Source organism: Ursus arctos, unplaced genomic scaffold (assembly GCF_023065955.2).
Source record: "Ursus arctos isolate Adak ecotype North America unplaced genomic scaffold, UrsArc2.0 scaffold_22, whole genome shotgun sequence".
NCBI lineage: Eukaryota > Metazoa > Chordata > Mammalia > Carnivora > Ursidae > Ursus > Ursus arctos.
Genome location: NW_026622897.1, coordinates 56,956,952 through 56,971,096, shown reverse-complemented (window position 1 = coordinate 56,971,096; position 14,145 = coordinate 56,956,952). Strand labels below are relative to the sequence as shown.

Sequence of the window (14,145 nt, the reverse complement as noted above, 5' to 3'; positions counted from 1 at the left end):
AAGGCACTCTTAAACAACTATTGGGTAAGAGAAGAAATTTAAAAAGTTGCAAAATATCTCCAGACAAATGGAAACAAAAACATACATAGCACATCACAACTTATGGGATGCAAGGAAAAAAGTACTAAGAGGCAAGTTTGTAGAAATAAACACCTATATTAAAAAAGAAGAAAGCTGTCAAATAAACAACCTAACTTTACAACCCAAGGAATCAGAAAAACAAATAAACAACAAAACAAAATAAAGCCCAAAGTTAGCAGAAGGTTTCTAAGTCAGATATGTGTCTTATCTTTGTTCCCATGTGGGTAAGGTGTTTTGTTCCTTTGAATTCTTTTAGGATTTTTTTATCTTTGATTTTCTGCAGTTTGAAAATGATAAGCCTAAGTACAGGTTTTTTGATGTTTATCCTGCTTGAGGTACTCTGAGCTTCTTTAATCTGTGGCTTGGTGTCTGACATTAATTTGATTTTAGGCTTCTCTCTTTTTTCCTTAGTCTAGCCCAGGGTTTATCAATTTTGCTTATATTTTCAAAAAAGCAATTCTTTGTTTTGTCAATTTTAAAATTGTCTATTTTCCATTTCATTTATTTATGGTCTAGTCTTTATTATTCAGTCTTTATTATTTTCCTACGCCAGCATTCGTTCCCAAAGTGGTTTCTGCTAATGAATCTCTGCCCCAGCAAACTGTGACTCCCTGTATTCATTTTGCTGTCTCTCCAACCTTGGGTGCAGGGATTTGTCCTGTGTTCTCACCTCCTAGTGCTGCTAGGAGAGTTGTTGATTTTTCATTCACTTCAGGATGGAGAAGCAATTTCCAAGCTCCTTACATGTGGAACCAGAAGCCAGAAGTCCCTATTCTTCATATGCTTGTATCAGTATTTTGAATTCTTTATTAACTATGGAAAACAGTTAAACAATATGCTTATAATTGTTTTGTTATTCAAAGAAATATAAGCATATATCCTGACTTCTGACTTAGTAAAATGAGGACATTTCTGTCCACAAAATTTCCTTCCAATGACTACATTTTTACTTCTAAATTGTTCATATTGTTTTATTATCACTGAGAAACCTCTCATACTTTTTCTTTAAAAGTTGAAGATATACAAATAGTAGTCTTAATTTTATGACTATGGGAATATACATAGTACATAATTATTGCATACCCATTTTATTTCCACAGTTACTTAAATTTTCTTCAGTTTTTTAATTAATTTTATTTTTGAATTATTTTGCCCTCATCACCTTCTTATATTGTTTTAAATTTGCAAGCATTATGCAAATCTTAGACTTCCTATGTATTCCTCTAGACATGTATTAGAGCTCTCCCTCATGTTTTTCCAAACTAGACTTGATACCCTCTGGCTTGCTGTACATGTGACCTCCTGGGACTTACTTTAATTACCTTATGGTTTTACACCACTTATTAGGGCTCATGTATTCCTCTTCTATTAATTCACTTGGTTTATTGGAAACCATCCTCAAATAACTTCTTAGGTGAAATTAATTATATCTAAGTACTTAGAAAACATTAGCTCTTTTGTCTTCTAAATTCCTGTCTAGCTATTGCAATTTTTTACCCACATCTAATTTTATTTGCTTTGCAGTCAAACTTAGATTATTTTTAGATGTTCATTCATTTTTCTCTAAAATCACTTATCATTCTACTTTTATCACTACTGCTTTAAAATTTCACACCAATATGTTTAATAGAGATTTTTAAAAATTCATAATCCTGGGAACCCTTAATTCAAGACTTCCCATTGAACTGATAACATAGGTCTGACCTCCTGCATTAAGGTTTTTTTTCTTTTTAATGTTATCCATCCTCATGTTTTGTTTTTGCTGGAGATTTTCTCATATGTTCACATTGAATCAAAGGCCTTTATACGTACTTTGACAACCTCCCCCCAAAAAGAATACATGGGTCACAGGGAATGCTGTGCCTTCTGTTCTCACAACTGTGGATTCTGCAGGATTAGAGGTAGTGATTCCCAAAGGTGATGTAGTCTTTGTTATAGCAATTGCATGGAGTTCAACTTCTCTGCCCACTAGTTCTAGTTCATTCTTTCCCCACAGGTCTTTAACCTCAGAGCACTCTCCAAATACACTGCACACAAATATTCACCTTAGTGAGAACCCAACTGTGATACCATCACTAGCAAAGACAAGTACAAGTGACCTAAGAGTAAAAATAATTTGCATACATATCACAATAGAAGGCTATATTCTTTAATATAAAAAGCACTCCCACAAAGTAATAAAATTTTGACTGTTCCCTAAAAATAAAATAAAATGCTCATGAGCAAGAAAAGAAGACTAACATCATTTCTTTTATAATGTACAAATTCCATTTATCAGCACTAGCAAAACTGAATATGAAAACCCAAGTATAGGCACAAACATAAGGACCTTGGAAAACAAAATGTGACACTCCTCCAGAAAAGCCACATACAAACTCTCTGCAAGGGCAGGTGACAGAGGAACCAATTCTGCTTTATGCAATGGGTGAGGCCTCTTGGGCAGGTCTCCTAGGGCATTAAACTTAAATGGCTAATTCATATGCAGAATGGCAATTCAGCTGAGCACTGCTTGAATTAATTCATTTAAAGACTTGTGGGCCTTTTATTCCTTCTGGAGATTTTCCTGAGTTCTTATCCCCAGAGCCCTTTGTTATGCTAAAAGGGCATCCAGGTAGAAGACTAGAATCAGACTGTCCTGAACAACCTTGTGCCTAACAACTAGGATTGGGGTGGCTTCACCCTGCATTCATTTCCTTTTTAACCTTAAAGTGTTAATGCCATGGCCAACACCTTGGTAAGTACCTGAAAACCTGCATGATCTTATCAGTCAATAACATTAAGATGCCTACCTTTTCCCCTGGCAAGCTAGCACACCTTTCCTGCTGAACACCTGCTTCAGTTTCAGGATATGCTCAGCACCTGAAGCTGTCTGGATGACACCATTCCGACTACATTAAACATCACTCTACCTTTAACTTAAAGAACATGATAAACAACCTTATTTAACAACTTCCATATAAATAGTAAACTTTATTTAAACTCCATCCTTTAAGGACATTCTGTGTCTGCTACTTAAACTGCATTTTTTACGTTTTTGCAAAGTACAGAATTGGGTTGGGTAGGCCCTTCTGAGATGGAAACAACATACTGGAAGTGTTTCTGTACAGTGTTTTACTTTACTGTAGACTCTCCAAAAATGGCACACTTTCAAGCAAATAAAATAGCCCTTCCAGAGAGGTACAGCTTTTTATATATATATATATATCATCTCATTGAATTCTTTTTTTTAAATAAAGATTTTATTTATTCATTTAGTTGACAGAGAGAGAGAGAACACAAGCAGGGGAGCGGGAGAGGGAGAAGTTGGCTCCCCCCTAAGCAGGGAGCCCAATGCGGGGCTCGATCCCAGGACCCTGGGGTCAAGACCCGAGCCAAAGGTAGTTGTTTAACCAACTCAGCCACCCAGGTGCCCTGGTATAGCATTTTTCCAAAGAGAGATATGTATCTATATAGATTAGATAGATAGATAGATAGATAGATAGATAGATAGATGATATAGATAGATATATTAGTTTTGGAGAAGTAGAGGTTGATAGTGAAGAATAAATAATGTGCTCATTGAAAATGTTATTACTCCTTTTTTCTTGATTTATCAATAAACAAATTGTTTTATTATATTAAGAGAACTATATGTCAAAAAACAATGCCAAGTTATCTACAACCTATGAAGTTTGGGAGAAATATAATATCATTTATTATATAAGCCAAAACTTCGTAGGCATTTCTCTAATTGTCTCCTAAACATCTCATTTTTGAGGGGAATAAATGTCACTAAAATGTTTACAGACGACCCAGAGATGGAAGTGGTTTGGGCGGAGGAAAATATATATAAGAATTTGGAGGTGGGGTTTAGTCTAGAAAATCCCTTCAGAAGGCAAGGAAAGTTTAAGAAGCAACAACAACCTAGAAAGAACTGAGGGTGGATAACAGTAATTGGAGTTTGAGATTGTAGTATAGACAAATCACAGAAAAGAAACAATTAAGGAAAAAAGGGAACATGAGTTTTTAGGAATTGTACATCATGACAACAGAATTGTTGTGACAAAGTGGTTGAAGGTGTATGTAAAGATAAGAATGGAACTACTAAGAAATGGCCTAAATAGTTCAGATCTGAGAGTTATTATCAAATTCCTCATGACAAAGATTGATGAAGAAACCTGCAATTAGTTTTAGTGTATTATAGACTAAAATAGTACATTAACTCATTCTTTTCCCAAAAGCACATGATCAAACAATTCTCAAAAAAATCAACTATTCCTGAACATAAGCTCTAACAGGTTACATTTTAAAATTGTATCTAAGTTTTAATGGAGAATTTTATTCAACATGGTGTGGTAAGCTGAATCAGGTATGTTAATTTGTACTCTATGCCAAACATTTAGTAATAATAAATAATTTTTAAAGATAATGAAAAGACATTGACATGCTCCTTAGATAGACAAATAGAAAATACATGATAGATTAGATAGATAGATAGATAGATAGATAGATGATAGATAGATGATAGATAGATAGATTATGATAGATGATAGATAGATGATTAGATAGATAGATAGATAGATAGATAGATAGATAGATAGATATGAGATACCATGTAAAAACATATAATGGTGTGTTGAAGTTGAATCCACAGACCCATGTGGCTGCTGGTCTAGAGGCATATTGGTGATTGGCAGCTCAGCACCTGCCTGGGACTCAGCATGTTAGTGCTCCATATTTGACAAGGGACCAATATGTTACCCTGCTTGGTACATGAAGCTGTTAATCCATGTGGAGAGTGGAAATAGGTGTTGTCACAGCCCAAGTCTACTCCCCATAACAAGCCAGGTCTTGAGATAGTTGGTGGGTGGGGGGAATGGGAAGGGCAAAACTGTACTCAGCTCTCATTTGAAACAATATCCTTTTACCATCATAAAAAGACTTAGTACAGTTGACAAATGAGGAAGGAAGGAAGAGTCAACTGCTACATCTAATCATGGGGCATAAACAAAATAAATCATCAAACAGACAAGGAAATTTTCACTCAAGGTGAAATTACAAGTAAAATTCTAAAACATATATGCAGACTAACACTGACAAAGAAACTCTACAATCCCCCTGATGAAAAAAGAAAAACTAAACAATTTAAAAGAAGTTTTGAAGCAGGCATGCTTAAGATCCTCAAAACCTGAAGACAGCATAATAACAATAAAATCAATGAAAAATTGTGGGGGGATAAGTAGATATAAATTGAAAATAAAAATATAAATTGGAAAAGAAAAATAGAGTCATGAACTAAAACTCAATAGTTGGAATACATTTCAGACCAGCTACAAATGAAAACAGAATTAGTGAATAAGAAAGTAGTGCTGACCGGTGATGGGTAGTAAGGAGGGCACATATTGCATGGTGCACTGGGTGTTATACACAACCAATGAATCATCGAGCCTTACATCAAAAACCGGGGATGTACTGTATGGTGACTAACATAATATAATAAAAAATCATTATAAAAAAAAAAAAAGAAAGTAGTGCTGAAGAATGCACCAAAATGCAACAAAAACCAATGAAGTGTTGGAATATATGAAGCAATCTGACTAGGAAGTTAGACTGAGAAGTTTCAACATGCTCCAGCTAGATATATTGTTAGTAGGCAATGTTGAAAGTTATAATAGCAGAAGACATTCAAAATTGAAAAAAAAGATAAAGACTTTTCAGTTTGAAAATCCTAAGTTACGAGCAAAATAAGTGAATTGTAAATCTCCACCTGTGTATTGCATGTTGCACTGCAGAACATCAGTGATAATGAGAACAGCCTAAAGACTAGAAGAGGAGAAGAAAATTTTAAGTGAAAAGTATGAAAGACCATGTGCCAGCAAGAAACAGATGCACATGAGGAAGTCAAGTGAGCAGTGTCTAGTGAAGGATTTCATTACAGAAGTGCATACATGGTTAAGGGGACAACAGAAGGGAGGATACAAAAAGAGAACGGCCAGCATAGACAGGTTTATAATGGGCTTCTACAATAAAAATCTGCAGTATTCCTATACATGACCAGTAATCATTACGAAAAATAGAAAAATTAGAGAGAATAAATGATCCTTTAAATAATGGCAAAAATTACATAAGGATTCTAAAAAATTTTTACAAAACATGTATAATCTCTGTAGAGAAAATAACCAAATGTGTTGGAGAGACATAGAAGATTTGAAGAAAGGAAAAAACCCATGTCTACATTAGAAGACATTATGTAAAAATATATTACTTTGTCTCTGAATTTTATGTAAATTAATTGAAATTTTAAGAGTATGTAAGTTATAATATTTACATTAAAAAGTGAAAGCATCAAATTCTCAAATTGGAAAAGAGACACCTGTATAATTATCCTAGTTGACCAATCAGTCCTTGTATAGAACTTACACCTATTATAACTTGTATCTGTTGTAAGATTCAATTTTGATAGAAATCTATTTTCCTTTTCTCTCAGTTATTGTTTTCAGTTGGATATTGATGACTCCTCTTCCTATCTTTCTCCATTTGGGTTTATATCTAAGAATTCTGTGCATATCACGTGAATTCACAAGATCTCTATGATTGCAATTGGATAGAGTCAGGCATCTGCCAGTCTATTTGCAGCATTGCAGGAAGCCTCTCCCAAGCTTCTCATCTTGATTCCCTCATTTACCCAGCATGTCTACCTTCAACACATCTGAAAATGAAATCTCTATCTTCTTCTTGACTGGGATCCCAGGGATGGAGCATGCCAACATTTGGGTCTCCATCCCTATTTGCCTCATGTACCTTGTTGCCATCCTGGGGAACTGTACCATTCTGTTTTTCATAAAATCGGAACCATCTCTGCATGAACCCATGTACTATTTTCTCTCCATGTTGGCTCTCTCTGACCTAGGACTGTCCCTTTCTTCTCTCCCTACTATGATAAGGATATTCTTGTTCAATGCTCCAGGAATTTCCCCTGATGCCTGCTTTGTCCAAGAGTTTTTCATTCATGGCTTCTCAGCTATGGAATCATCAGTTCTTCTCATCATGTCTTTGGATCGTTTTATTGCCATCTGCCACCCTCTGAGATACACCTCCATCCTGACCAGTGCCAGAGTCATCAACATCGGGCTTGCTTTTTCTCTGAAAAATGTTTTGTTGATCCTCCCTTTCCCTTTCACTCTAAAACATCTAAGATACTGTAAGAAGAGCCTCCTTTCCCATTCCTACTGCCTCCATCAGGATGTCATGAAGCTGGCCTGCTCTGACAACAAGGTCAATGTCATCTATGGCTTATTTGTGGCTGTCACAGGCATCCTAGACTTAACATTTATTTTCATGTCCTACATGATGATATTGAAAGCGGTTTTGAGGATAGCATCACAGAAGCAAAGGCTCAAGGTCCTCAACACCTGCGTTTCCCACATCTGCGCTGTGCTCATTTTCTATGTCCCCATTATCTCCCTAGCTGTTATCTACCGGTTTGCCAAACACAGCCCCGCACTCATTAGGATCCTCATGGCTGATGGTTTCCTCTTGGTACCTCCACTGATGAACCCCATTGTATACTGCGTGAAAAGCCAACAGATAAGAAATAGGATTTTAGGGAAGCTGGGTCAGAAACACAACTGACAGGGATGCTTAACCGCACTGCAAACCCGATCAGAACATGACACAGAACAAGCAGAACAACTCAGTAAGGACTCACACCACATATTAACTGCTTTACAATATCATCTTTCAACACATTATTTAAGACTGAAGAATCAGCCTTGCAAATATGTTGGTTTAGAATTTCGGATTAGGGCTCAGACATAAACATAAAATGTATTCTAAGGTTCCGTTTTCACCCAGCTTGCTTTAACTAGCCTTAAGAGCACAGTATATGCTTGCCATTATCGTACTTAAAGTAATATTCTATACATTCATTTGAGAATTAACAGTATACATTTATATGGGTAGTGATCAGAAGTGACAGAGATTTGTCTCTTCATTTAAAATACTCCTCTTAGTCCTCTTCAACTTATAGTTTCCACTTTTATGAAATACGCTTATGTGCTCGGGAACTAAAATTGTAATGGGCAGGGATATGTGCATACATGAAACCAATAAAACAACAAATATACACACATTCAGAGTTTACGAAAATATAAGAATTTAAGTCATTCACTCATTTCATTTATTTCAGTATTTCCTTCCTGAGCATTAAAATATCACTGTCTATGTTATGCAAAATAGAAAGTTTCCTGTCTTCTAGGTTTCTATGGGAGTTCTACCTAATCCCAGAACTCATTATACTGTATAAGATTTGCCTTTCTCCCATGGAAGAATGTAAACCCTGATTAGACTAATTTTCAAAAAAGGTAAAACTACAGCTCTCACAAAGACATAAAATGAACATCCACTAGAGATCTAATGTAATTCATCTTTTTTTTTGTAGCCTCCACACCCAGCATGGAGCCCAAAGTGGGGCTTGAACTCACAACCCTGAGATCAAGACCTGAACTGAGATCAAGGGTCAGATGCTCAACCAACTGAGCCACCCAGGTGGCCCAAATTTAACTCACTTTTAATGAAAGAACCAGGCAAATGATACAACCAGTTCAAAGGAGACCCCATATAAAAGATACATTTATGGATAGGAATATTAGTATTAATTTGCAAATGAATTTTACAAACAGCCTCTTCCACTTCGTGGGACACATGCCTATTGACTTTCTACCAGACAGAATTTATTTGCAGGTCTACCTACACGAGATACTTTGGTTGCTATTAGTATCTACAACTTAGAGTTGGAAAAGAGCTCAGAGGCATTGAAAACACCAAGTTCACATGCTCAGAATCAGATAACCCATAACAATGTGTTCTCAGCAATGCAGTTTTCCACCGAAGCACCTGCTCCTCTGTAATCTCCCCCATTTTAAATACATTCTAAGTTCAAAGGAAGATTTTTTTTCCTGATCACAAAATAAGGCTTTCCTTTGATTTTACCTCGTTATTTACACAGATGCAGAAAGAATGGTAATATACCAAATGGGCATTCTTAAGTTTTCAGTGCTGGAGATTTCTATACAGAATCAGCGTAGATGTTCAAAAGTTGCTATCACATGCTATATCCAGGATAGGGAGTTACAACCAAGAAATTGTCTCTGTCAAACTACTCCTTCACGTATCTATACATTTGGGCAATATTTTCTTTTCTCAGACTCCCCAAAACATCCCAGGATCCTAGTCTGCCATGGAAGTGACCTCCTTTACCAGCAAAATTCCACAGCAAAGCCTGAGTGCAGTTGAAAACTACCATCTTTCCGCCGCCCTCAGTTTGTCGAGGAAAAGGAGGTGGGTGGGGGAATGGGGAACTCTGCAATGGGCACTGAGGAGGGCACATGATGTGATGAGCACTGGGTCTAATACACAACTAATGAATCATTGAACATTATATCAAAAACTAATGATGTACTTACATGTTGGCTAATTGAATTTAAATAAAAAATAAGTAAATAAATAAATAAATAAATCGCATTTCCATGTTCTTAAAAAAAAAACTTCCATCTTTGCAAATGCTGGATGAAAATTAAATTTTCAAAACCTTGTCAATTTGCAGAAGGAAACACGTATAAGTTTACGGCAGTAAAGTTCACTGGAGGAGACACACACATAAAGGCATAGGTATCATACACCGAGAAACTGTTCTGATTATTCACATAATTCTCTTGATCTTTGAAGACAGGAGCATATTCTGCCAGAGGAAGCACGGGAGACTTAAGGGGTGTTTTGCTCACAGGATTAATTCTCATTTTCAGGGGTTGGATGACTCTCCAGGGCTCCAGTCCCCTTTGAGATTTCACCTACAGGGAGTTTCTTTTTCTCTGGGTCCAGCCTGCTGAGTTGGAACCCTGGACATTTTCTGGGCCAACAGAAAAGCAGCAGGGAGGGAGGACTAGACTCTGCAGGTCAGGATAGACTGTTGTGCCTACAGAGCAGTGAAATTCTGGTGACTGCATGCCACCTCCATTTCCTCTTTACTCTGACATGTGAGTCCAACGACTTTCCAACTTACTGGTAAGCTTTCTGATGTTCTTACCTACCACTTGCCTTTGCACCAGCTCAAGCAAAAAATTCACATAGTCTCTGCCTGGCTGTAGTTGCTGAGTGGTTAGGATGGATGCCATTACCCTAACTCTCTAAAAAGTCCAACAATTCCATAAATGCATGGTAGAAGTCCAGACTCCTTCTAAATGATAGCAGTCACCCAAGTGCTAGGCCAGAGCCAGGGACCAAGCAGAGAGAGAAATTCAAAGCCAGGTGCTTGAACCTGGCTGGCCCTGGGGTGGCATGTTTGCTGAATGGTGGAGTTATTGTTGTGCAGATATAAGAGACCTCTGAGTGTGCAGAGGGCATCCATGGGAGGCAGTACGGACTACATGGAGTTACTTTCTCTGTAGTCTGTCCTATGTCCACACCCTTCTTCATAGTTTTAAATATCTGCTTTGCATTTTCTCTCTCATGATGAATAGAAAGCAGTCTATGATTCTAACAAAAAACTATGAGTTCACGGATTTTAAGGAATGGTGAGAAGGTGACTTTTGTATAAATTCCATTTAATCATTTAATTTGTACATAGTGGCCTCTAAATGGAGGGTATACTTTTTCATTCCTTTAGTATGTCAGTGGATATCAAATGATATCTGCTTATATGAGAGCCTAGGAAGCCAGAAAGACAAAGAGCACCAATGATATCACAGAGACACAACCTCAGGTGACAAAATCTTACCACCTAAGTTTCCTTCAAGACTTTGATTGTTTGAGTTATTTTCTGTTTTAGCTCCATAATGTATTTTGAGATAATTTTTGTACAAGATGTGAGATAGGGTCTACCTTCATTCTTTTAGATGTGGATATTAAGCCTTGCTAGCCCCATTTTTGAAAGAACACTGTTTTTAAAAATTAATATTCTTTAATAACTACAAATGCAATTGTATTAAGAGATGTCCTTCTTTGCTCTATATTTCTCCAAACAGTCTTCAGACTAAAAGGCAGGACTCTCCTTTAAAAAGTTGCTACAGGAAACAGAGGCTGTCCAATTTACTGCTTCCCTCATGCATGATGACTTCAGGAAAAGCACTTAAAATATTTAAAATATCTATCTGCTGGCAATTACTCGTGCAGATTAATATGCATTCATATCTCTTGATATCCTATCGATATGGGTCGTGCTATTACTCCTAATAAGATAGCTAAAAATATATTGTTTCAGTCCAAGAATTCTTATACAAAAGAGCTGCAATCCCAAGATTTCATACCAATGTTTAAAGCATACACATTTGAACTAATCTATACATGCCATTGCAGGAAGGCTTTTCTGAGATCTATATTCTGATCCCCTCATATTACTATACACAAATTAAATGATCCCCTCACGTTCATTCTTTAACACCTCGGAGGTGGCAATCTCTACCTTCTTCCTCGTTGGGATCCCAGGCATGGAGCATGCACACATTTGGGTCTCCATCCCCATTTGCCTCGTGTACCTCCTTGCCATCTTGGGGAACTGCACCATCCTCTTTTTCATAAAAACAGAGACCTCTCTGCATGAGCCTATGTATTATTTCCTCTCCATGCTGGCCTTTTCTGACCTGGGACTGTCCATCTCCTCCCTTCCAACCATGCTGAGAATCTTCTTGTTCAATGCCACTGGAATTTCTCCCGATGCCTGCTTTGCCCAAGAGTTCTTCATTCATGGATTCTCAGCTATGGAGGCATCAGTACTTTTAATCATGTCCATCGATCGCTTGATAGCCATCTACAGTCCTCTCAGATATACCTCCATCCTGACCAGTGCCAGAGTCATTAAAGTTGGCCTCGTATTTGCTGCATTATGTATTATGTTGGTTCTCCCTTTCCCCTTTATTCTAAAGAGACTGAAATTCTGTAGGAAAAGCCTTCTATCCCACTCCTACTGCCTCCACCAGGATGTCATGAAGCTGGCCTGTTCTGACAACAAGGTCAATGTCATCTATGGACTATTTGTGGCTCTTACATCTTTATTGTACTTGGTGTGCATTTCTGTGTCTTACATGTTGATCTTGAAGATTGTTCTGGGCATTGCCTCACACAAGGGCCGCCTCAAGGTTCTCAACACTTGCATCTCCCACATCTGTGCTGTGTTCATCTTCTATGTGCCCATTGTCACCTTGGCCGCCCTTCACCGCTTTGCCAAAAATGCTTCCCCAGTTATTAGGGTCATCATAGCTGATACCTTCCTTCTGGTTCCCCCTCTAATGAATCCCATTGTGTACTCTGTGAAGAGTCAGCAGATTAGAAATCGGATCCAGGCAAAACTATGTGAGAAACAAGGTTGAGGAGCAATTTCTGCCACGATGAAAGCTCAACTCAGCAATTTCTGAACAGCTATAGAAACCTGAAGATGGTAATGACAGAATAGAGACTGAGCACAAAGAGACACATTGCCTGTACTCAGTGGGCCCATCAAATGTCTAGTTATAGATTTAATTAAGCAACAACATAATCTAGATTAGATGTTTTAGGAGTCAGGATTGGGGTTCTTGTCTTCTTATAGCTAAGTGTCCCATCTCCTTTCTGATTCTTATCTCTCTGTGCACCCAGGTATCTTTCAATCTTAGCCATAGTAGTGCAGTCCTAATTAGATTTAAAAGATTTTTAAAATATCATTCTAAACAAAAATAGAAAAGAGTAAAATAACATGTTCATAGCTTTTTTTAAAAAATATTTTTTATTTATTTATTTGACAGAGATAGAGACAGCCAGCGAGAGAGGGAACACAAGCAGGGGGAGTGGGAAAGGAAGAAACAGGCTCATAGCGGAGGAGCCTGATGTGGGGCTCGATCCCACAACACTGGGATCACGCCCTGAGAAGGAGGCAGACGCTTAACCACTGTGCCACCCAGGAGCCCCATGTTCATAGCTTTTATTATGTTAGGCATGATCAGCGGTGACTAAAAGGTGCTGATTTAAGCACACATACTCACCTACACAGACTCAGCATCTCCTGAACATGTAGCGTGTATATGTGTGTGTGTCTGTTACCAGCAATTCCTATAAATTATTATTACAAATTCCTCTGTCTTATAGTAGTGTGAGATGTGTTTGGAGATAAAAGGTTCACATACATAAAATGATTTAAATTAAATGCAAAAAATAGATACACAAATATTTCGCTCATTTATATTTTTAATTGTTTGCAATAGACTCCATAAATTAGCTCCTTTAAATGTATTTTAGGTTAGCTATTTTTCATCCAAATCTGTATAACATTCTCTACTGACTACTGCTATGATGTTAAGTAATAGTATTTTTTTTCTTATCTTTATCCTTAATCAACACGCAAGTGATTTAAAAAGCAGTTCACTTCTGTCTTTTTCAGTACCCAGCAAAGTACCTGGAATATCGTAGTTGTTTATTGTGCCTTTATTAAAAATTTCATGATTATGAACAGATTTTCTATTTGACAAACCCCTGGTGTGGGATCTAGATGATTCATCTGTCCCAGATTGTTCTTGTACAAATATATATGGTAGAAAAATGTGCCCACATTTCCAAGTAGAAGAGGGAGATGGTTTTTAGCCTTAGAATCACTTTAATAAGAGATGTGTGATAAATCATTAAAATGCAAACGTAGATATTTTTTATGTCTATCAGTGTTCTTATTTGGAAGTGTGCTTTCACCATTTTCCTTGTTTAAGATAATAAAACGGTTCTAAGCACTTATGAAGGATATGCATGCTTGCTCTAGAAGTTCTAGTTCCAACCACAACATTGCAAATAACAAGATTTCATTCTTTGTGATGGCTGGGTAATATTCCATTGTGCACATATGCCACAACTTCTAACAGACACATGAAAATATGCTCAACATCACTCAGCATCAGGGAAATACAAATCAAAACTACAGTGAGATATTACCTCATGCTAGTCAGAATGCCTAAAATTAACAACTCAGGAAACAATAGATTTTGGGGGCGCCTGGGTGGCACAGCGGTTAAGCGTCTGCCTTCGGCTCAGGGCGTGATCCCGGCGTTGTGGGATCGAGCCCCACATCAGGCT

At 37.3% G+C, this 14,145-nt stretch overlaps 2 protein-coding genes across 2 annotated transcripts; both read left to right on the top strand.

Moving 5' to 3' along the window:
• Positions 1-6,750: 6,750 nt before the first annotated feature.
• LOC113269501 (olfactory receptor 51A7-like) lies at positions 6,751-7,692 on the top strand. Its single transcript, XM_026518379.4, has one exon. The coding sequence runs from the start codon at positions 6,751-6,753 to the stop codon at positions 7,690-7,692; it is 942 nt and encodes a 313-aa protein (XP_026374164.3).
• A 3,776-nt stretch (positions 7,693-11,468) lies between these two features.
• On the top strand, positions 11,469-12,422 carry LOC113269449 (olfactory receptor 51A7-like). The gene has a single exon (XM_026518339.1). It carries the CDS (start codon positions 11,469-11,471, stop codon positions 12,420-12,422), a length of 954 nt encoding a protein of 317 aa, XP_026374124.1.
• Positions 12,423-14,145: the final 1,723 nt, after the last annotated feature.